The sequence below is a fragment of the Podarcis cretensis genome (genome assembly GCF_951804945.1).
Source record: "Podarcis cretensis genome assembly, chromosome: 7".
NCBI classification, from domain to species: domain Eukaryota; kingdom Metazoa; phylum Chordata; class Lepidosauria; order Squamata; family Lacertidae; genus Podarcis; species Podarcis cretensis.
This window is the reverse complement of record NC_137176.1, coordinates 12453433-12475688: the sequence shown is the minus strand read 5'-3', so window position 1 is coordinate 12475688 and position 22256 is coordinate 12453433. Positions and strand designations below refer to the sequence as shown.

At 44.2% G+C, this 22256-nt stretch overlaps 1 protein-coding gene across 1 annotated transcript in view; it reads right to left on the bottom strand.

Moving 5' to 3' along the window:
- ADAMTS16 (ADAM metallopeptidase with thrombospondin type 1 motif 16) overlaps positions 1-22256 on the bottom strand; it is an 84272-nt gene that overhangs the window by 51459 nt on the left and 10557 nt on the right. The window contains exons 4-11 of the mRNA XM_079983933.1: positions 19992-20268; positions 18033-18232; positions 15595-15678; positions 12799-12958; positions 10969-11074; positions 10316-10453; positions 3188-3341; positions 1671-1766 (exon numbers count right to left, since the gene is read on the bottom strand). Coding sequence (XP_079840059.1) covers positions 1671-1766; positions 3188-3341; positions 10316-10453; positions 10969-11074; positions 12799-12958; positions 15595-15678; positions 18033-18232; positions 19992-20268 — 1215 coding nt within the window. The remainder of the gene's footprint in view (positions 1-1670; positions 1767-3187; positions 3342-10315; positions 10454-10968; positions 11075-12798; positions 12959-15594; positions 15679-18032; positions 18233-19991; positions 20269-22256) is intronic.

Sequence of the window (22256 nt, the reverse complement as noted above, 5' to 3'; positions counted from 1 at the left end):
CCTCCACCAAACAATGAACCAATGCCTAACCGCCAACCTTACAAAGTTGCGACGATTTGCTACACGGTAGGCAAAAACCAAGTGGCACCAGCCAATCAGCCAAGTGGCAAAATTCCTACTGGGTCCCTGCTCCAAAAACAGATGGCCCCTAGACAGGCATAGCAAGGTTAAAAACACTGCCCCAAAATAAAGGGAGGGAGGGAGGGTGGGAGATCCGCTGCACGATGCGAAAGAGAAAGCTCCTTTAAATAGCCCCCCTCTGTACCAATCAAAACCCAAAGAGCCAAATTTCTACCCCAGCAACAGAGGGGTGCAGAGGCCATCCAAACGGGCCCACCCCAGCAACAAGGAGGCAATTTAGGTGATCTCACCGCAACACATGGCTCTCCATGATTGAGGACATGATTTGTGGGGAATGTTGATCAGCAGCCAATTTTTAATGGCAGCGATATGGCAACAATGAATACAGTGGTGCCCCGCAAGACGAACGCCTCGCAAGACGGAAAACCCGCTAGACGAAAGGGTTTTCCGTTTTGGAGGCGCTTCACAAAACGAATTTCCCTATGGGCTTGCTTCGCAAGACGAAAATGTCTTGCGAGTTCCTGCTGGTTTTTTTCCCTCCCCCCCCCTTTTCTAAGCCGCTTATCAGCTGATCCGCTAAGCCGATAAGCCGCTAAAAGCCGATAAGCCGCTAATAGCGCTAATCCGCTAAGCCGTCAATGGGCTTGCTTCGCAAGACGAAAAAACCGCTAGACGAAGAGACTCGCGGAACGGATCAATTTCGTCTTGCGAGGCACCACTGTATTTTAATTGGGCCTTGAAATATTAGAATTACTATTAAGTTCAAACTTGCTTTCGATATGTTGCATGGAATATGAAATGTATAGGAATATGAACCAGCTCTGCAAGAAAACTAAGGATACCTTTGGTTTACATATGTGAAAACTGATAACCCTCTCGCTAAGATTAGTATTTCTGCAGAGGAAATGGGGGTTTCCTAGTAAATTGTGAATGGAAGTTTACTCATTTAAGGTACTGCATCTTGTGATGAAAAGGTATCTAAGGGCCCTTTATTTTCATTTATTGTTACAAGTTTTTTTTTAGCAGGTGTATTTTGCAACATGTTATTGATGCAATAACAGCACATTAGTGTTATACTCGACCACCCACCTACCATTCCCCTTTAGTAGCTGCTATGTGATGCTTTTGCACTAGAGGGGCACTCCTGCACAGCAAAAGCAAGGCAAAAAAATAATATAAACCAGAGCATTTCAGATATAAAATGTTACAGGATTTCAGCAGGCAGTTACCTGCACTGACTGGAAATGAAGCAGCATGTCTGGCCTGAAACAGAATACTGTTCTGGCACCAATGGTGCTGACAGCGGGACTGAGTAAAACCATCCCTGACACCACCATGAGCACAGATCGTTAGGAGCACGCTATAAAAGGGATGTCCTGAGAGGCCCACAGAGAGAACCCCCTTTACTCCAGGGATGAGGAGTCTGCGACCCTCCACCATCCCCAAGTAGCATGGCCAATGGTCAGCGAGGATGGAGGTCACCTGATTTCCCACTCCTGTTCTACTCCCACAGTCCCGTTCTCTTCTGTCACCATCCCCATTTCCACACCAAACCATTTCCAAACTAAAAACAAACAAATCTTCCTTACCATGTCATTTCCACATGTTGTACCTTCTGCAGCTGGCATGAATTTGGTTTCACATTTTCTGCCAATCCGATGGCACCACAATGCTTTGCAAATATCCTAAATGGGGGGAAATGGCAACAAACTGAAGTCGGCATTTAATTTCTGAATTCATCCACTGTTGCAACTAAAAAAGAGCAAACTCATGCAGTTGATCATGTCCAATGGTCAGTTGACGCACTATGTAATTTTCAGTGGTTAACACCTCCATGTGGAGGTACATTTGACCAAAATTAGGGGCTTCTGTCCACATAATCTCACATCAAAATATCAATCTACTAGATGGCTGAAGCTTGTGCAGTGTAATGGCTAAAGTGCTGCACTATGGTGCAGGGTTCAAACCAGGGTTCAAACCCCCACTAAACCATGAAGCTCACAAGGTGACCTTGGGATAGTCATGGTTGCTCAGCCTAAACTACTCACAGGGTTCTTTTGAGGATTATATCGGGAGGAGAGAACCATGCACATTACCATTTGAGCTCCTTAGAGTTTGGATCTGATATCCCGCTTTATCACTACCCTGAGGAGTCTCAGAGCGGCTAACATTCTCCTTTGCCTTCCTCCCCCACAACAAACACTCTGTGAGGTGAGTGAGGCTGAAAGACTTCAGAGAAGTGTGACTGGACCAAGGTCACCCAGCAGCTGCATGTGGAGGAGCGGGGAAGCGAACCCGGTTCACCAGATTACGAGTCCACTGCTCTTAACCGCTACACTACACTGGCTCTTAGAGGAAAAGGTGGCATATAAATGTAGGACACAACACAGGGCAAACCAAGAACTTCCTCGAGTTCCTCTGCCATTTGAGATCCAGTGGGTGGTTACTTGGGGGAAGACCTTTTCAGTTATGGCACTCCATAGCACAGGCACATTGTCCTGAGCTCCTTGGATTAAGGGTGGGATAAATCCTGCTTCTTGGGAGAAAAGCAATGACAAACCTAGACAGCATCATAAAAAGTAGAGACATCACTTTGCCAACAAAGGTCCGTATAGTTAAAGCTATGGTTTTCCCAGTAGTGATGTATGGAAGTGAAAGCTGGACCATAAAGAAGGCTCATCGCCAAAGAATTGATGCTTTTGAATTATGGTGCTGGAGGAGACTCTTGAGAGTCCCATGGACTGCAAGAAGATCAAACCTCTCCATTCTGAAAGAAATCAGCCCAGAGTGCTCGATGGAAGGACAGATCCTGAAGCTGAGGCTCCAATACTTTGGCCACCTCATGAGAAGAGAAGACTCCCTGGAAAAGACCCTGATGTTGGGAAAGATGGAGGGCACAAGGAGAAGGGGACAACAGAGGACGAGATGGTTGGATAGTGTTCTCGAAGCTACCAGCATGAGTTTGACCAAACTGCGGGAGGCAGTGGAAGACAGGAGTGCCTGGCGTGCTCTGGTCCATGGGGTCACGAAGAGTCGGACATGACTAAACAACTAAACAACAACAACAACAACAACAAATATGTGGTGAAACAAAACAGGTTCTTACTTTTTTGAAGTCCATCATGCACAGCTTGGCTTTCTCACCAAACTGCCACTTGCACTGCGTGGCAGCATCATACAGCTCTCCTGGAAGCTTCTCAGGATATTTGTACTCATGCACGGGCTTAGGCTGATCAGCAAGACACAAGGACTGAGCAGAGCTGCAAGAGACCCAAACAAGGTGTATTTGGATATGTCAAATGCAGTTTTAAAAGGGACCCGTCTTGCAGCTAGTCAGCTGTGAAACAAGGCAGTTCTAGGTCAGCTATGGACAAGGATATAGGAATATGGGAGTGTCATACTCTGCTTGAAATGACTAGGTTTGAGATAAAAGAGGTGCAAGGGAATTGTGAGCTGGTATTTGGGGTGTTAGAGAAGCTATTCCTTAAGCTTCCTTGGCTGGTCAGCTGCCTGCTCTGACTCTTGAAGGCAAAAGGATTAACGGTTGCCATCTTTTCATACTATTGTTTGAGCTAAGATACTTTGCTGCAGCCTCTGTTCCTCAGCTGAGACCATTTACTGGAGAGGACAGCTGTGTCCTAGGGCTACTGGAAAGCACTGAAGAGACAAACAACATCCTACCAATAACATGTTAGAATTCCTGCTCCATGATTGGAGTCATGATTGTTGTCTTTCACGTGATGGTGTATGTTTTGACTCCACAGAGTGGGAAGTGATGGAGACAAGATGTTTGTGTTACTTTGTTCCATGAAGTGGGACTATTGTCCTTTGTTCTTTCTCTCTTTGCTGTCTGATGCTAGAGAGAGACGGAGCCATGTTGCAGTGCTCCGTGTGTGTTTAGATGTAAATAAAGTAGATTAGCCAAAATGCTGAGTTGCTGAGGTCTGTCATGCGCATGCTGCACAAACTCTGCGGATCCCAAAGTGTGCTGATGTCTGTTGGCATTGGTCGCTGTGATGTTCGGGCTGAAGAAAGCTTTTGAAGCTCCTGAACAAACGGCCAGGAGGGAGAGAACATGCTAGTTGGGCATATGTCTCTACCAGGGTCCTACTCGAGTGTAGGATGAGCTTCTAACATAACAACCCTCTCCTCTTGGATTTCACCCTGATATAATAGGGTGCAGAGGACATCGGTAGCACCTTCAAAGACATGTATTTTCACCCTAGATTTTGGCGTAAAACTTCCTTGGACTACTACTGCTGGTGGCAATAAAAGCGGAAAGTTTTGATGTGGTCCTTTCCTTTATCAAAGTAAATGTGTTTTTGTTACATCACAGGAAGTATTTATTTTCATTTATTTAAAAGCATTTCTAAACCACTTTTTATTTATTTATATTTTTTTAAAGAACAAGGTATGTAAGTGAGGAAGAATTTAGGCACGGGCAGAAACTGGAGTCCCAGTCCGGGGTTTAAGGGAATTGTAGTCTAGGAACATTCAGAAGGTATCATTTTGGCTACCCCTCCTTAGACCTTTGAACTGGATGTTCTGGTTCTAGATTAATGCAAGGACTACAAAACCTGGAATAGAGCTATGTTCTATTATCAGGAACAACAAATAAAACCATTCACAAATCATTCTCAAGGTTTCGAGAACACATCAAGTCTGCCGGACCTGGGTGTGTACATTGTATCTCCCCATTGTAATCAGCACTCAGATGAGCATGTTTGATATTGGGGCCAGCCCAAGACACTTTGGTACCTGAGGCAAACCACAAAATGGTGCCCCACCCCTGTCCCGGCCAAGGAAAAAGGGGGAGTGAAGAACAACATTAGGAACAAAGAGGGAATAGAGCTCCACATTGGGACCCACTGCCCCTGTGGATCCTGCCACCTGAGGTGGTTGCCTCACCTTGCCTAATAGGTGGGCCGGCCCCATTTGATATCTTTTATCATCAGAGCCTCAGCATATCTAATGTTACCAGCTGAGAATGTGCAGAGGGATAAACTGTGACTGGAACAGCAATGAAGTTAGCTCTCAACTCTCTGGTGTTTGACAACTTTCTGGTTCAAATCAGACCAGTAGTTTGCCTTGCATCTAGTTGTCTTCAATTCTGTGCTGTTGAAAAACAAGATGAGCACACCCTGGGGATATCAGACGCGTGAGTGGCTGAGTCTAACATTAACCCATTCTCCTAAAATAAGTTCCACCATACAAGCATCACTAAATGGGATGAGATCTTCTGCTATTAATAGTGGAAGCACGACAGGACAACGTGGTCAACGCTATTAGCGTGACGGAGAGAAATTTAGCACAGCAGGATTCTGCATGGAACTTCTTAGCATTGCAACACAGCATCCATCTAACAAATGACAGAAAAGCAAGTCAATTCAAAAACTTACTGCAAGCTCATTCACTGAATGCTTGCGGTTTTCAGAAAGCTGAGCAGATCCCTGTTACGGGTGCATCTGTTAAGAAACGCAGTCATCTACCAGTGCTTCACTCACATGGAAGTTGATTCCATTTTCACATTTCCCGATCTGTTTTCCTATTTTCCTATTCCCCACATTGTCTTTGAGCATTCACACGATGTAAAAGCCACCTTTGGAACCACAGCAGAATCTAACACAAGTTTATCACTTATTTCCTTATTAATTGCAAAAGGGTTTTTTGCATGTTCAGACCCTGAAACCTCCCCCCAAATAAATTCACACACGAGTCAAATTTTTGGATTGGTTTTTGGCTGAATTTAGGCCACAACTTTATTGATTACAGAAAGTGAGTGGTTGCATAGGCTCTGGTTCAACCAGCTCCCTGCCATGCAGGGAGCGCTGACCCAGGGTTCCAGCATAGGACAGCCAAGGGTGAACACCTGGATAAGCGGAAAGCCGGGAACGGGCTAACTCCGCCACCCATATGTCCCCCTGGACTCAGGCATGGGCACAACCCCCTCTCAGGGGTTGACCAAACCATCGAGTCCCTGGATTCCTTTAATGGAATATCCTTCACATAGGGATTGTGAGAGCGTTCTCCCATCCCTATCACCTGAACCAGTGCCTATCTGCAACCTTGTAAGTTGTGACAATTTGCTACATGGCAGGCGAAACCCAAATGGCAACAGCCAATCTGCCAAGTGGGGAAAATTTCTGCCATGCCCCTGTCCCAACGACAGATGACACACGACGGCATAGCAAGGTCAAGCGCAAAGCCCTAAAAGTTGGGAGAGGTGGGTGGGTGTTCCGAATGCACGTGCCAAAAGAGGAAGCTCTGGGTCACGTGCATGGGCATAAATAGGTCCCTCGAACCATTTGGACTGCGTCCCATTGGCCAGATTGTACCCAGCTTCAAGGGAGCTACCAATTGGGTGTTGTGGCTGACCAATCGTACCCATCCACAACACAGGGTGTCGGTTTGCTGGGTCTCACAGCACTACGTGCCCTCTTTAAGGGAGGACCCGATTTACTCCCTGGAAGCAAATACAGTAAGCCCACAACTTGTGTGTGGGAGGGTTATGTTCTGGGGATCATAAGGTAAAGGTAAAGGTACCCCTGCCCGTACGGGCCAGTCTTGCCAGACTCTGGGGTTGGTGCGCCCATCTCACTCAAGAGGCCGGGGGCCAGCGCTTTCCGGAGACACTTCCGGGTCACGTGGCCAGCGTGACATCGCTGATCTGGCGAGCCAGAGCCGCACACGGAAACGCCGTTTACCTTCCCGCCGGTAAGCGGTCCCTATTTATCTACTTGCACCCGGAGGTGCTTTCGAACTGCTAGGTTGGCAGGCGCTGGGACTGAGCAGCGGGAGCGCACCCCGCCGCAGGGATTCGAACCGCCGACCTTTCGATCGGCAAGCCCTAGGCACTGAGGCTTTTACCCACATGCCTAAAGCCAAAATCACATATGGTCAAAACACACTGGGTTCAGTGCTGAATAGGATTGCGTAAGTATTTTTTTTCTGGACACCCGCCTCTTTCTGTCTTCCTTCCTTCCTTCCTTCCTTCCTTCCTTCCTTCCTTCCTTCCTTCCTTCCTTCCTTCTTTTTGCCAAGCACGTAAAGCTGAATGCGCACAAATTAAATGCATGTAAGTTGTGAGCTTTACTGTAACATGGAAATGAACACTAAATTTGCACCACATTCCACTATTGTTCCAGATGTAGGTTTTACATCATGTGACTGCTCAAATATAATGCAGAACGTAGCAATTAGGAAAACGGAATAAACTGTGATGTGAACGCAGCCCCAAGATAGTGAAATACTTTGTCAAGAGATACAGGTTCAAATCTCCACGTAGCCACGAAGCTCACTGGGTGACCTTGGGACAGACACATTCTCTTCAGCCTAACCTGCTTCACAGGGTTGCTGTGAGGGAAAAATAGCAGCATGAGGAGAGAACCATGTATGGTGCCTTGAGCTCAAACCCACAGCCCTGAGATTAAGAGCCTCATGTTTTGAGGAAATCCTTTATCAAGTGAAGTGTAAACCTTCTTGATTAAAATTGTTTGTGATAACCTTTCTGACTCTTATCTTACCTAAGCAAACACTACTTAGTAAAATGGAGCAGAAAAGTTGAGTGGACGCCCCTTGCCCCGAATCCTAGAGGAGGCAGAGCATTAAAACATATTCCTGTTCTTGGGGGACAGGGGGCGGGCAGGTGTGGAGGAATCCCTGGTCCTGAATGGGGTAACTGTGCCCCTGAAGGACCAGGTGTGCAGCCTGGGAATCATTTTGGATTCACAGCAGTCCATGGATGCGCAGGTCAATTTTGTGTCCCGGGCAGCTGTTTACCAGCTCCATCTGGTATGCAGGCTGAGACCCTATTTGCCCGCCGACTGTCTCACCAGAGTGCTGCATGCTCTAGTTATCTCCTCCCTGGACTACTGCAATGCTCTCTATGTGGGACTACCTTTGAAGGTGACCTGGAAACTACAAGTAATCAAGAATGTGGCAGCGGCCGCCGAGACCACATAACATTGGTCTTGAATGACCTACATTGGCTCCCAGTACATTTCCGAGCACAATTCAAAGTGTTGGTGCTGACCTTTAAAGCCCTAAACAGCCTCGGTCCTGTATACCTGAAGGAGGGTCTCCACCCCCATCGCTCAGTCCGGACACTGAGGTCCAGCGCCGAGGGCCTTCTGGCAGTTCCCTCTCTGCGAGAAGTGAGGTTACAGGGAACCAGGCAGAGGGCCTTCTCAGTAGTGGCGCCTGCCCTGTGGAACGCCCTCCCATCAGATGTCAAAGAGAAGAACAGCTACAAGACTTTTAGAAGACATCTGAAGGCAGCCCTGTTTAGGGAAGCTTTTAATGTTTAACAGACTACTGTATTTTAATACTTTGTTGGAAGCCACCCAGAGTGGGTGGAATATAAATAATAAATTTATTATTATTATTATTATTATTATTATTATTATTATTATTATTATTTTCTTCGTTATGCTCCATATAGTGAGAAAGGCAGCATTCTTTTTTTTTTCCATTTTTTTATTGAATTTCACTTAAATAACCAAAAGAGAAAACAAATCAACAATTTCAAAAGAGATATCCAAACATAACATAAAAATAACATCAGTTTCCGTTACAGTTCTTTGTCTTCCCACTTAAATCTTTATATCTTTAAATCTTTAAATATTTAAGTCTTTCCTCTACACACCTATTGACCTCCATCCCTCCCGATTTCGGGCTTCTTAATAAAAATACTTTCTTTTTCCTGCAGCTGATAATTGTTAATGGTTTACACATCGTAAGATCTATATCAAACCTGCTATAGTTTTTAAGTTTCTATAATTCCCTTCAATGTATACCATAAATTTATTGCAGTCACTAATAAACTTTGTATTTTTTTGGTTTCTGATTTTTTGTGTCATTTTTGCTAATTCAACAAATTCAAATGATTTTATTTGCCAATCTCGAATCACTGGGGTGTTTGGACTTTTCCAATTTTGTGCAATTAATATTCTAGCCGCAACTGTAGCATACTGGAATAATGTCTTATCTTCTTTTTTAATTTCATCCCCAATTATTCCTAGTAGGAAGGCCTCTGGTCTTTTGGGGAAAGTGTATTTAAATATTTTTTTTAACTCATTATAAATAAGTTCCCAAAATTTCTTCATTTCTTCGCATGTCCACCACATATGGTAGAAATTGCCTTCTTTGATTTTACACTTCCAGCAGGCCTTATTTCCTGTTTTATACATTTTCCCTAATTTTGCCGGTGTGATGTACCACCTATACATCATCTTTTCCAAATTTTCTCTGAGTGTGACACATGCCGTGAATTTCATTCCACTAGTCCATAATTTCAACCACTTATCATATTCTATATTGTATCCCAAATCCATTGCCCATTTTGTCATGACCTCCTTTATTTCTTCATCTTTGGTGTCCCATTCTAATAATATGTTATACATTTTGGATAATAACTTGGATTTACCTTCAATTACTTCTATCTGAAATTTAGATTTTTTTTCATTCATCCCTACTTTTTTATCTTCCTTCCATGCTGCATTTATTTGATGGAATTGCAGCCATCCTGTTAATTTGTCTTTCAACTCCTCATATGCTCTCATCTTCCATCTGCTTTCTGATCTTATCAATAGGTCTTCATAGGTCAATCTTTCTCCTTCCATATTTGCTTTTTGGTAGTTAAAATGTCGATTGGCAATAACCACCAGGGTGTTTTCCATTCTAAAAGTTTTTTTATTTTTCTCCCAAACTTCATAAAGTGGCCCTCTAATAATATGGTTTGAAAAACCTTTGTGTACCTTTTCTTTATTTAGCCACAAATAGGCATGCCAACCGAATCTTTTGTTGAAGCCTTCTAGGTCTAGCAGGTCAGTGTTTTCCAAATTAATCCAATCTTTGATCCAACAGAGGCAGGAGGCCTCGAAGTATAATTTCAGATTAGGTACCGAGAATCCCCCTCTTTCTTTCTGATCTGTAAGTAGTTTAAATCTAATTCTCGGTCTTTCCCCTTGCCATATAAATTTTGAAAGAGTTTTTTGCCAATCTGTAAACATTTTGGAAAGGCAACATTCTTGCGACAGTGGGCCCTTGGCTGATCTTGGGGCCTAGCGAATGCCCAGTCAATCCACTATCCCAAGAGATCTATGAATGTTATCTATCTGCTCTCGTATACTGAGCCACAGATAAGTTAAAACATCCAGATTTCCCTTTCTCAAAAGTGTGGGGGCGGGAAGCAAAGTTTTCAGTGACTCAACTCTCATTTCCACAACATGCATACCTTAGAAATTTGTAGAGATACTGACGGCTACAAGCTGACCAGGAGAAGACCCCATTGTGTCCTGCCAGCGTGGGTGACATGATGTTACCTTCAGACTTTTTGCAAATATTTCCCTCTCCGTCATGGATCATGCCAAAGCTGCAGGAGGAAAAATTGATTAACTTGCATTCTCCCTATATAAATACTGCCTAATAATACCAGCACTCTGAACTGCAACTTCGTAAGAGAGCTTTCTCTGTTGTGCACCATTTTTAATCCTGACCAGTTTTTAGGGAAAAAAAACTATCAATAATTTTTGAGGACTCTTTTGAAAATTCCTGCTGAATACTTTTACCCAATACTTCACATAGAGTGATAGTCCCAGCCATTGTTCCAGCCCCGAAAGCCATAAAATCTGAACTCTGAAATGCTGAGCAGATGAAACGCGAAGGCAAACAAGCAGGCCTAAATTACGATATGTTTGTTTGGAAGATCATATCAGTGTTTGAATTCTAACCACAGTTTGCTCAAACAGTCATTTGGCTTGTTACCAGATATTTAACTGAAGCACAACGAATTTCTACTTCACCTGTTAGAAAGGATGCTGTAAAAAACAAACAAACAAACAAACAAATATCTAGTATCTCTTTCCAAAGATATGCATACAAACTTACTTGTGTCCAGACTCATGAGCAATAGTAAATGCCAGACCAAGACCAGTATCTTCATTAACTGTGCAGCTGCGATATTTACTGCACATTCCATTTATTGGAGCAAATCCTGGTAAATTAAATGTAAAGGGAGGGGGGAAAGCATTCATTAGGAAATGGTCTTTGTGAATGTTAGTTTAATAAATACCAAAAAAGAAAATACAAAAGAACTTGGTCTGTTGGCTTCAAAATGCATATGCAATCCTTGGGTTTTTGCAAAGTAGACTGTTGCTGCCAGTGTCACACAGCTTCTGTGTTGTGATACAAATTAGAAAGGAACTGCTTTCTCTGCTTTTATGTATCTCAGTGCACAACTGGATCCCTGCGTGCGCACACACTCTCTCTCTCTCTCTCTCTCTCCCACACCTACACCACTAATTCCTGACCAGAGGTATTGGCAGAGCTATTACACTGGATAACAAAATAGAGGCATCTCTCTCCCATCACCTGAATATTGCAAAACCCATGGCAAACATCTGATAGCTTGTGATGGTCGTGTTTAATTCCAGCATTTATCAGACCGATGTCCTGCCCTGAGGAATCAAATGGGTATACACTGAGAGGTGGTATGGATTTGGACTGCAGAACCCCAATTTATTTATTTATTTATATATCCCATTGTTCTCTGAAAAGCTCCAGGAATACAGGGGTGGAGATGGGGGGTGGGACAGAAGATCCCTGTTCAACATCAACCCTCAAATTCTATTCCTACAGATGCCCGTTAGTTTGCAACTATTCCACCACTGTTGACATTTGTGGGTCATGGTGGGTAGCAATTCTCAGAGGGCAAGATTACCAGATTTTTTTCAAAGAATCCGGGGACACTTTTTTTTTCTATGAAAAGAGAAAAAAAGGTTATCTGTGGTCTCCTCGGTCCCACGGCCTTCTTCTTAGCCCCGGCCTCCTCTTTTGGAGTGCTAGCTACCGTGGAGTAGGCTAGGGTCGGGCCTCAACTTGGCCATGCGTCCTTGCCCTCCCAGTGCTCTCCTACCTCTCCTCCTCAGCTGTGGCAGCGGCAGTGGCGTGGCAATGTCGGAGCTCCCCCCTTTTTTCTCTTTCCTCTTTCTTTCTATTCCTTTTCCTCTCCCCTCCTTCTTCCTGTGTCGGCTCCAAGGTTTTGCTGGCCCCAGAGCACTGCTGGGCAGTCGGCCGGGTGGCCGGGCATTCTCACTCCCAGCTCAATTTGGGTCACGGTGTGTGTGTGTGTGTGTGTGTGTGTGTGGTTCCCCCAGTTGACGCGCCAGGCGTCCCTGGTTCCCCCTTGGCAATGGCAGCGGCAGTCTCAGCAGCCCAGAGCCAGCCTGGTAGTGCAGTTGGCTCTGACTGGCTTCAGGAGCTGCTCGCTGCCATGACACCGCCATTTTGCCTCGCCGGAAGTCTCCATATGACGTGTCCTGTGCCATTGAACCAATCACGCAATATTCATTCCCTACTAATAAATCTACAACACTTAAACTATAAACCCGGGGACATTAAAGAAATCTGGGGACATTCTGGGGACGGATTTTGTCCGGGGACAGATTTGTAAATCTGGGGACTGTCCCCGGGAAACGGGGATGTCTGGTAACCATAAGATAGTGTCTAGGACCCTTCAGTTGCTAGAGTGTAATCATGCCAGTCAGTTGTGAAATAATAGGGCCAATATGTGTTTAGCCGGTTAAGTGTCAAGCCAGACACTGGATTTTAGGTATTTAGCACCATCAGCAAAATACATTGATTTTTGCCAAGGCCTTTAAGAGCAGAGGTTAATGCTTCAGCAGCGATGACCACAGTAGGTTGCCAGCAAGGACTCACCTAACGTATCACATGGCTCGTTCTTCCAGGAACATATATCTAGGCCGGTAAGCAAAATGGCATGGTCATGGCGGCTTCCATCCTTCCCCATCAGCCCGGACTGCCACTGACAAAAACTACTCAGGGTATGGTCAGCGTGGTGATTGATCACGAGCCCAGGCTGAACGGAAGAGTCAAACAGAAGAAAAAGTCCAATGGGAAATGGGAATGAGATTTAGTTTTGTAGCTGTGGGCAGGTTGATAAAAACAAGCAGGTGTTTAAAGGGAAAGACACAGTCTCGGAGCCTGGCTTGGCCTTACCAACATGTCCCTGGCCCCCTCGCTGAATGGCCTCTTGGCCAGAGCTTGCTCATTCCTTGCACAGATGGTGAACAGACACAGAGGAAGGGAGGCGGGCAAGGGGTGACCCCAGTGTGGCCTGGCTTGGCACTCCTTTCTGCAGGTGTTAGGGGGAATCACCCTCCAATTCACCAGCTGGGCTTTTCCTTTGTGGGCTGGCAGGTGGCACAGTGTGGCCCCACTTGGCTCCAGTGGCAAGGGCTGGCGGAGCAGGCTCTGTTCACCCTCTGCACCCTGCCCAGAGTGTGTGCACACCCTGGGCACTGGCACTATGACGCTGCTCTTTATCTCTCAATCAGAGCAAACAGCAATTTGGGTTTTTCCCCAACTGCCATTTGCTCTGGCCTGTCAATCAGTGTTCTTCAGTTGTACCTTGGAAGTTGAACGGAATCCATTCCGGAAGTCCATTCGACTTCCAAAATGTTTGGAAACCAAAGCACAGCTTCTGATTGGCTGCAGGAAGTTCCTGCAGCCAATCGGAAGCTGCAGAAGCCCCATCGGATGTCTGGCTTCCAAAAATAGTTCACAAACCGGAACAGTCACTTCTGGATTTGTGGCGTTTGGGAGCCAAAACGTTCTGGAACTAAGCTGTCCGAAAACCCAAGTACGACTGTATATGCTATGTGAACTGCAGTATCCAAATTTGAAATATATTGTATGTCATCATTAAACATAAGCATTGGAGGATAGTATGAATCTTAGCTCTAGGTGCCTCTTTAGAAAAAAACAGCAAGGAAGAGGAACAAGGGTTCCAAAATATCAGAAACAGGTTGTAAATATCATTTAAAATAAATCAATATTGTATCCGAAGATATTATTATGTTTGTCCAATATTTCTTCCTCCTTTTTACAAAATCTGTTATCCGACATAATAACAGGAACAAAGGATAAAAGTAAAGAAAATCAGCAGAGCCTGATTGGACTAAGAGTACCCAATGGACAGGACTGGGTCCAAAGTGTTCACATAACCTCTACTGACCAAGAAGTAAACTCCATTTGAATTTAACAGAATTTACTTCTGAGCAGGCATGGTTAGAATTATGCTGTAACTAACTAAAAGCTGCCCTTATAAAATTAACAAGTACTAACTGTTCCTTTAACTCCCTTTGCTGCAAAAGAAAGAATTGTAAGCAGTGGCGCAGTAAGCAACAGATTTACAATTACAGAGCAGCAATTTTTAAGCATAAGATGTAAAGGAAAATTATATCACAGGTGTAAGATCAAAAGATTACTCTCCTTACTCTTTTCATGTTGGACGTGGTCCAAGCACGAAAAGCTAAACATTCAATGTAATTAACCTGTCACTTAAGGAGTCCTGATCGCTCAGCACATAAAATGAAGCAATACATTGCTAGCAGAGCGTTCTACTGCACAGGGGTTTGCAGACAACTCAAAAACAAAAAAGGAAAGAGGCAAGTAAATGAAGGGAGAGTAGGCTTTCATGTTCGTGTCAACACAGTTGTAACAGCTGGAATAGTGAGGACCGGGAGCTCTTTTTGCGGGGCTCAATGTAGGAACGATATAGGGTTCTGTATCTCCAAGTATGGAGTTTTTAAGTGCTTCCTTAAGTGGTCAGTTTAGAAGCGTGTTCCAAATCAAAGTGTGTCTAGTGGAGTTAGGTACACATGGTTGGGGACTGGGAGTGAGCTGAGAGTTCCTATTGAACCTCCATTCTTACACACAGCATTTCTCCACTATCTCTAACCATCAGTATGGGTCCTGTATACCTGAAGGAGCGTCTCCACCCCCATCGTTCAGCCCGGACACTGAGATTCAGCGCCGAGGGCCTTCTGGCGGTTCCCTCATTGCGAGAAGTGAGGTTACAGGGAACCAGACAGAGAGCCTTCTTGGTAGTGGTGCCCACCCTGTGGAACACCCTCCCTTCAGATGTGAAGGAAATAAGCAGCTATCCTATCTTTTTAAAAGACATCTGAAGGCAGCCCTGTTCAGGGAAGTTTTTAATATTTAACGCTGTACTGTTTTTAACACTTGATTGGAAGCCGCCCAGAGTGGCTGGGGAAACTCAGCCAGATGGGCGGGGTATAAATAATAAATTATTATTATTATTATTATTATTATTATTATTATTATTATTACATTGTGGTTAACCACGGTCCACACTAAGCATGGGTTGCTTAGAATTGAGCCAGTTAACAATGATCACTAAAAACCAACCCCTGATTAGAACTGAACATGGAGTCAGCACAACTCTCAGCCAGAGGGGAAAACACAGGGAAATCTGTGCTTGAAAATGAGACGGTTGGTGGAAGATGGGGTCATGGCGGCTTGAGTCAGGGCTTCCACCAGCCAGAGTTTAGTTGATTCACTCTTGCGAAACCATTTCTGCCATAAGTCTGACAGACTGAACTTTGACAGTAATGAGTGGGGGTCTCTAATAGTAAAACGATGTTTAATTATTCAGCTTCAAAGAAAACAGTGCGATATTTGCAGTTTTACCTGTTCTTCTTCCAAAAGTATCAAGCCAACAACTGCGATATTGATATTTCCTCCAATGGTTCCATCTCTGAACAAAGCAGAGACCTAAGAGGAAATACCAAAAATGAAAGCTGATGAAGCTAATGCAGTACCCTCATCTGCCGTGAAAAATTAATTATCTTTATTATTTGATTTATATACCGCTTACATGCCAAAATGGGGCCTAAGCAGTTTACAACTATAAAATCAACACGTAATCAAAATATACAATGACAAATCCATTGGGCATTAAAACATGCTTAATTAAAATATATAATAAGGCAAAAATTTAAAAGGTTTAACGCTTAAAACAGTTAAAACACCAAAACCAGAAGCTCTCTTCAGGGAACCTAAACAGGTATGTCTTCAGGATATGGTGGGATGCCAACACTGAGGGGCCCCCTCATATTTCAGAATTAGGGCTAGAATACAATCTATTGGTTTCATACAAATGCCATGTTGCTGTCTCCTGCTTATGGAAAAGTGCTTGGAAATGTGCCCATTAAACAATGAATATATATATATATATATATATATATATATATATATATATATATATTCTCTTTTCTCTTGTAACTTTGCTTATGCATCTGGCCTATCAATGTTTATGCCACAATATGTTTACGTTTAATATGCCATAGGACTCTTTCTTTTTGTTGTTGTTACACGTAACAACAGATTGTTGCAATTCTTTTGGTTTTTTTTTTAATGCAGTGTAATTTAACCAAGGGACGCGGGTGGCACTGTGAGTTAAACCACAGAGCCTAGGGCTTGCCGATCAGAAGGTCGGCGGTTCGAATCCCTGTGACGGGTTAAGCTCCCATTGCTCAGTCCCTGCTCCTGCCAACCTAGCGGTTCGAAAGCACGTCAAAGTGCAAGTAGATAAATAGGTACGGCTCCGGCAAGAAGGTAAACGGCGTTTCCGTGAGCTGCTCTGGTTTGCCAGAAGTGGCTTAGTCATGCTGGCCACATGATCCGGAAGCTGTACGCCGGCTCCCTTGGCCAATAAAGCGAGATCAGCACCGCAACACCAGAGTCGTCTGCAACTGGACCTAACAGTCAGGGATCCCTTAACCTTAAATTTAACCAAAGTCAGGTACTTAAACCCTACTGATTTCAAAGGGGGAGTTATGCACAAGATTGCTCCCTGAGCAACAGAACAAAAAGGCACATTAATGGTCAAGGGTGGCCTGGGGCCATTATTTTCTTGTTTTCATTTATAATGTCTGCCACTTCTTTACTTCCTCCTTTTTACAACTATGTCTACATCCTGGATGCCCACACCCTGATAGCGATCAGAAAGCTCTTGATCTTGTTCCCTGGATGCATGGATTGTCTGTCAGCCTAGCTGATGAGCCTCCTCCAACTACTAGAGGCTGTGGCTCTTTCTCCAAGACATTTACACAGCCAAGGGAGGTGGTCCCCTAGAAGTTTGGCAGCCCATGTAGCTGCTTAAGCAGTGGCGTAGCGTGGGGGGTGCAGGGGGGGCCGGCCGCACCGGGCGCAACATCTGGGGGTTAGGGTTAGGGTGTGCAAATCCACGGGTTAGGGGGCGCAAATTACCTGCCTTGTCCCGGGTGCTGACAACCCACGCTACGCCACTGTGCTTAAGCTTGCTTCTATAATTGTGCTGGCCCCAAAAGACATGCTCAGCACTTTCGCTGGAATCAATGAGTCTGAAACGTGCTCAATTTTTGCCAGATCATACCCATACTTCAAAGGAGAAAGAAACCAATACAACATGCCTCAAAGTAACCTCCCTCCTGCAAAATCGGTACGTGATTTCAGGGTTGCAGGGCACAAAACAATGTGCAACAAGGGCAACATTTGTGGTTCATTAACTTTTACTTCCATGTTGCACAGATCTCATCGCTCCACTCTCAGGAAAACTAAAGATTAACTAAATCAGACATGCCACAAAGCATTAAGGCTATATACACTTTAGTGGCTTGAAACATAGTGAGGTCATTTCCCCGCAACATGTGTTTGAAGCAGCTGTAAGGGCCAGGGAGAGGGGTGGGAATACTCTCAGTCTCACTCCAGAAAGTATCTGGAGGGGTGAGGAGAGTACACACTAGTGGCTAAACATGCTTATAAAGTGACAATATTACTGTATTTTTTGCTCTATAAGACTCACTTTTTCCCTCCCAAAAAGTAAGGGGAAATGTGTGTGCGTCTTATGGAGCGAATGCAGGCTGCGCAGCTATCCCAGAAGCCAGAACAGCAAGAGGGATTGCTGCTTTCACTGTGCAGCGATCCCTCTTGCTGTTCTGGCTTCTGACATTCAGAATTTTTTTTTTCTTGTTTTCCTCCTCCAAAAACTAGGTGCGTCTTGTGGTCTGGTGCGTCTTATAGAGCGAAAAATACGGTAATTTTGAATCTGTATTCATCACCCAACGTGTCTCAAGAAAATATCATACCATATTGAGTATAGTCAGGACGTACGTAGTAATATTGTCATGGCCATGGTTTTGCATCATCTTTTTGTCAACCACCACCAAGGTCTCAACATTCAGCTCTTTGCTCTTGTGAGCCTTCATAAGAGATCGCTTGCTTCGCAGTAGATATCTATATTCATCTGGCAGGATGTAAGTGTCTCCATTTGGAGGCTGGGGCATATCTGCAAGAAGCAAGACAGGAGATGTCCAAGTAAAACTAAAGCTGTGTTTTTCACAGTGTAACGTCAAATCAAAGAGCTAAACACGTGAACAGGATTATACTAGGCTCCCCAAAAGTAACTTCCATGTACAGTGGTACCTCTGGATACGAACGGGATCTGTTCCGGAGCCCCGTTCACATCCTGAAGTGAACGCAACCCATTTCTGCGCGTCTGCGTGTGTGCAGGTCACGATTCGCCGCTTCCATGCATGCGTGTGACATCATTTTGACTGTCTGTGCATGCACAAGCGGCGAAACCCGGAAGTAATGTGTTCCGTTACTTCCGGGTCACCGCGGAGCACAACCCAAAAGCGCTCAACCTGAAGTAACTTCAACCCGAGGTATGGCTGTACTGGGAAAGAATTATAGCAGAGCATGGCATCCATTTATAAGGCAGGACACCTTGGTGTCTCCAGTTAAAGCAGGGGTAGCTAAGTTGTGGTACTTTAGATGGGCTACAATATCCCAAAACTATTGGCCATGCTGGTGGAGACCAAAGGAAGTCTAGCATCGTCCTGATGGCCACACCATAGCTACCTACCAGTTAATGGATCTCCTGTAGCAATGAAAGCCTTGTACTGAGATCTCAGAGACCCACAGCCCTGGGAAGGGTCAAGTACGTGTGGCAAGAACTTAATACATTTCCAGAGGGCAGTGTTTACTGATATTTTAAAGCAACTTAACACCACTAAGTTTCTTAACATTCTGCTCCATCCCTTTCTTTCCCATCTAGTGTTTCATGTACACTGTACAGAACATTATTAATCATGCCTGTTTGATTTGCCATATACAGGTGTCCCTGGAGAAATAGATGATGGAGACAGGAACCACACTGCTCCACTCAGGTGCAGGGAACCTTTGGCTCTCCAGATGTTGTAGAACTACAGCTTCCATCATCTCTGACCATTGGCCATGCTTGTAGTTCAGCAACAGTTAGAGGGCGAAAGGTTCTTTTCATCCGACTCCAGTGTTAGTACCAAACCTGTTAGCTTAGGCAATGTTGCCAGAGGCTGCTGTGCACTACTTCACAGCCCCTAACTTTGAAAATTGTACAAAAACATTTACTTTTTAAGTCCTATTGATTTCAAACTGGTCCATTAAGCACACCTACGTCTCTCCTGTTTAAATAAATTTATTTATTAAAAAATATACTGCTTAATATAATACAAATCTCTAAGCAGCTTACCTTAAAGAATCAAAAACAATGAGACCTAAGGCATACTTTACATTGGCTGAATTGTGCCAAAGAAGTTTAAGAAGATACTGGCAAATATTTTGATTTGCACCTAACTAAATGTAACCGTTTTGAAAGACCTTACTAAAAGTTGAAGGACAGAACAAAGAACACAGTGATATGTTCATCCAAATCACCGCTCACACAGTTAGGGAACAAACACCATGGTAAAGCTCAGTACCAGTCTTCTGTGTGCTGACTTTAGGAACAAAAAAAGTCAGAAGTGAAACCAAAACATGGCAACAGGCTGGGACTACAGGAGTGATCAGAGCTGACTGCTTGATGTCAAAGTTGATTGAGGCAGCCATGCAAAACCAACATCCAACGCCTGGGTCCAAAGTGTTCACATAACCGCACTTCCTACCTCTTCCTTGCAAAGGTATTTGTTTACTGGAAGGGAACAACTGAACTGCAAATGAACAATCTTAACAACAGCTATACAGACAGTGGAATTAACTCAGGTGGGGGAAACTGTGTCCTTACATACATTTCTTGCGCCTCCCACAAAAGTGCCGTTTTTGCCGCCGCTCAGAATTGCGATGATGGTGGGTCTCTTGAAAAACATGATTGTGAGTATCCACTTCCCTTTGCCTCTCATCATTCACAGTTACCTCATTATCAAATGCCAGCTGAGGCTCAGTAGATCTCTTATACAGTACATGAGGGCGGTGACCGTGAGGAGCAGAGAAGTTGTGTTTAAGTGCAATATTTGGAGGTAGTGGTTTCAGCAAGTAATCAGCTTCCTGCGTCCTTATCAAGCCAGACTAGAAAGACAAAACACAATTAAAAGAGAGAACAGTGGCTTCAGATTGTCCTTCAGAAGATACTCCTTCCTTTTAGATATTTTCCTTTCCCACACTAAGCTCCTAAACAAATCTTAATTTGTACAGCAGGTTTTTTAGACAACAGAGGTCCTTTGTAAACTTAACAATCAGGATCTGAAAACCAAAAAATCATTCTAGGGAGATGCACATTCCTTTCTCCGGATCAAATCCATCCTCTCCCCTCTCTTCCAAATTTCCTTCAGAATTTTAATAATAATTTAATTAAATCTTAACATTACATATACACTGATGCTAACTGTGCTTGGCAATGCTGGAGTTTTTTTTTGTGTGTGTGTGTGTGTAAACCAGAAACTAGAAACAGCCTCTGGGATCGATTCTCAAATCTTAGTTAAGTGGGGACATTAGCCTGGAGTAAACATAATGTTGCAGGACACCTGGAGTACCCACAGACTAATACAGACCTCCCTCTTCCCCTGTTGTGCAAATATTCACCCCCCAGTTTTAGGGCTAACTATGGGAATTGTTTACATGGGTGGTGCTGTGGTCTAAACCACTGAGCCTAGGGCTTGCCGATTGGAAGGTTGGTGGTTCGAATCCCCGCAACAGGGTGAGCTCCCGTTGCTCGGTCCCAGCTCCTGCCAACCTAGCAGTTCGAAAGTATGTCAAAGTGCAAGCAGATAAATAGATACCACTCTGGCGGGAAGGTAAACGGCGTTTCCGTGTGCTGCTCTGGTTCGCCAGAAGTGGCTTAGTCATGCTGGCCACATGACCCGGAAGCTGTCTGCAGACAAACACTGGCTCCCTCGGCCAGTAAAGCGAGATGAGCGCTGCAACCCCAGAGTCGTTCGCGACTGGACTTAATGGTCAGGGGGTCCCTTTACCTTTACCAGGGAAATTGTAGCAACCAATTCATACAGAGATTCTAAAATGGAATTCGTCACAGCACTAGAAACCCTACCAAAGGGAACAATTTTAATTTGGCAAAGCCAGAGGCTGGGTGAGCTAATAGTCTTTCCCACCGCTATGATTTTATATTTCCTACTATAAGGCCAAGGGCTCATTTGCCCTCTGGGTCAAGCATGTAGTAGATCTCTGGGTCTCCAAAGGCTACCTCTGAAGGAACACCTCCTATGTGTTATTGTGTTGTCATATCAACTTACAAAACACAGCACAAAGGAGTGCCGTACTTTCTAGCGTTTTTTTAAAAAACTTCCCAGAGCATGGTAGCATGGAGGAAATCAGGGTAAAAGTAGAAAGTTTCATATGGGGGAGGGGCAGAGAACTAAATCAGGAACACCCAACTGGTGTTTGGGCCTGAAACCCATACTTCATCGGGAACAATTTTGAGAATGGGCACAGGGCTTCCTATATGCCCAGTGGTTCTGGAAATGACACAGCAGATGAGTAGCTGCAGACAAGGTCTTATCCACACTTTCTAGGCACACTCAATGCTTTAAAGCTTTGTGCATTTGTGCTCTCTCTTTCTCTCCCCCCCTCCCCAAAGCCTTCCCTGCCGAAACCTGCTCTTTACTGCTGAATTGGAGCAAATGGCAATTTGCAGAAAACTCGACTTGCCGTTTGTTGCACTTCAGCTTCAAAAAGCAGGTTTTTGTGGGGAAAGTTCTTATATTTTTTTTATTTATGATTTTCAGTTTTATACATTTCAATAACTTTACCATCATTTTAACATTTCAAAACTTGACTTCCTTGCTCCTCTTTCTGCAGTACCTTAAATTTATTTTTAAAAATATTTTCTGCATATCTAAATTAACTTAATTTGCTCATCTACTTTAAATATATACTCTTATAAATCTGCACGTTATTACAATAAACCTGCCAATGCTCTTTGTGGGGAAAGTTCTGGGGTGAAAAAAACCAGCACAGACCTGTGCCCAGAAAGAGTGGGGCAAAGGTAAGTTTGAGTGAAATGGAACAAATTTACTACTGGTTTCGTCAAAGCTTTTCAG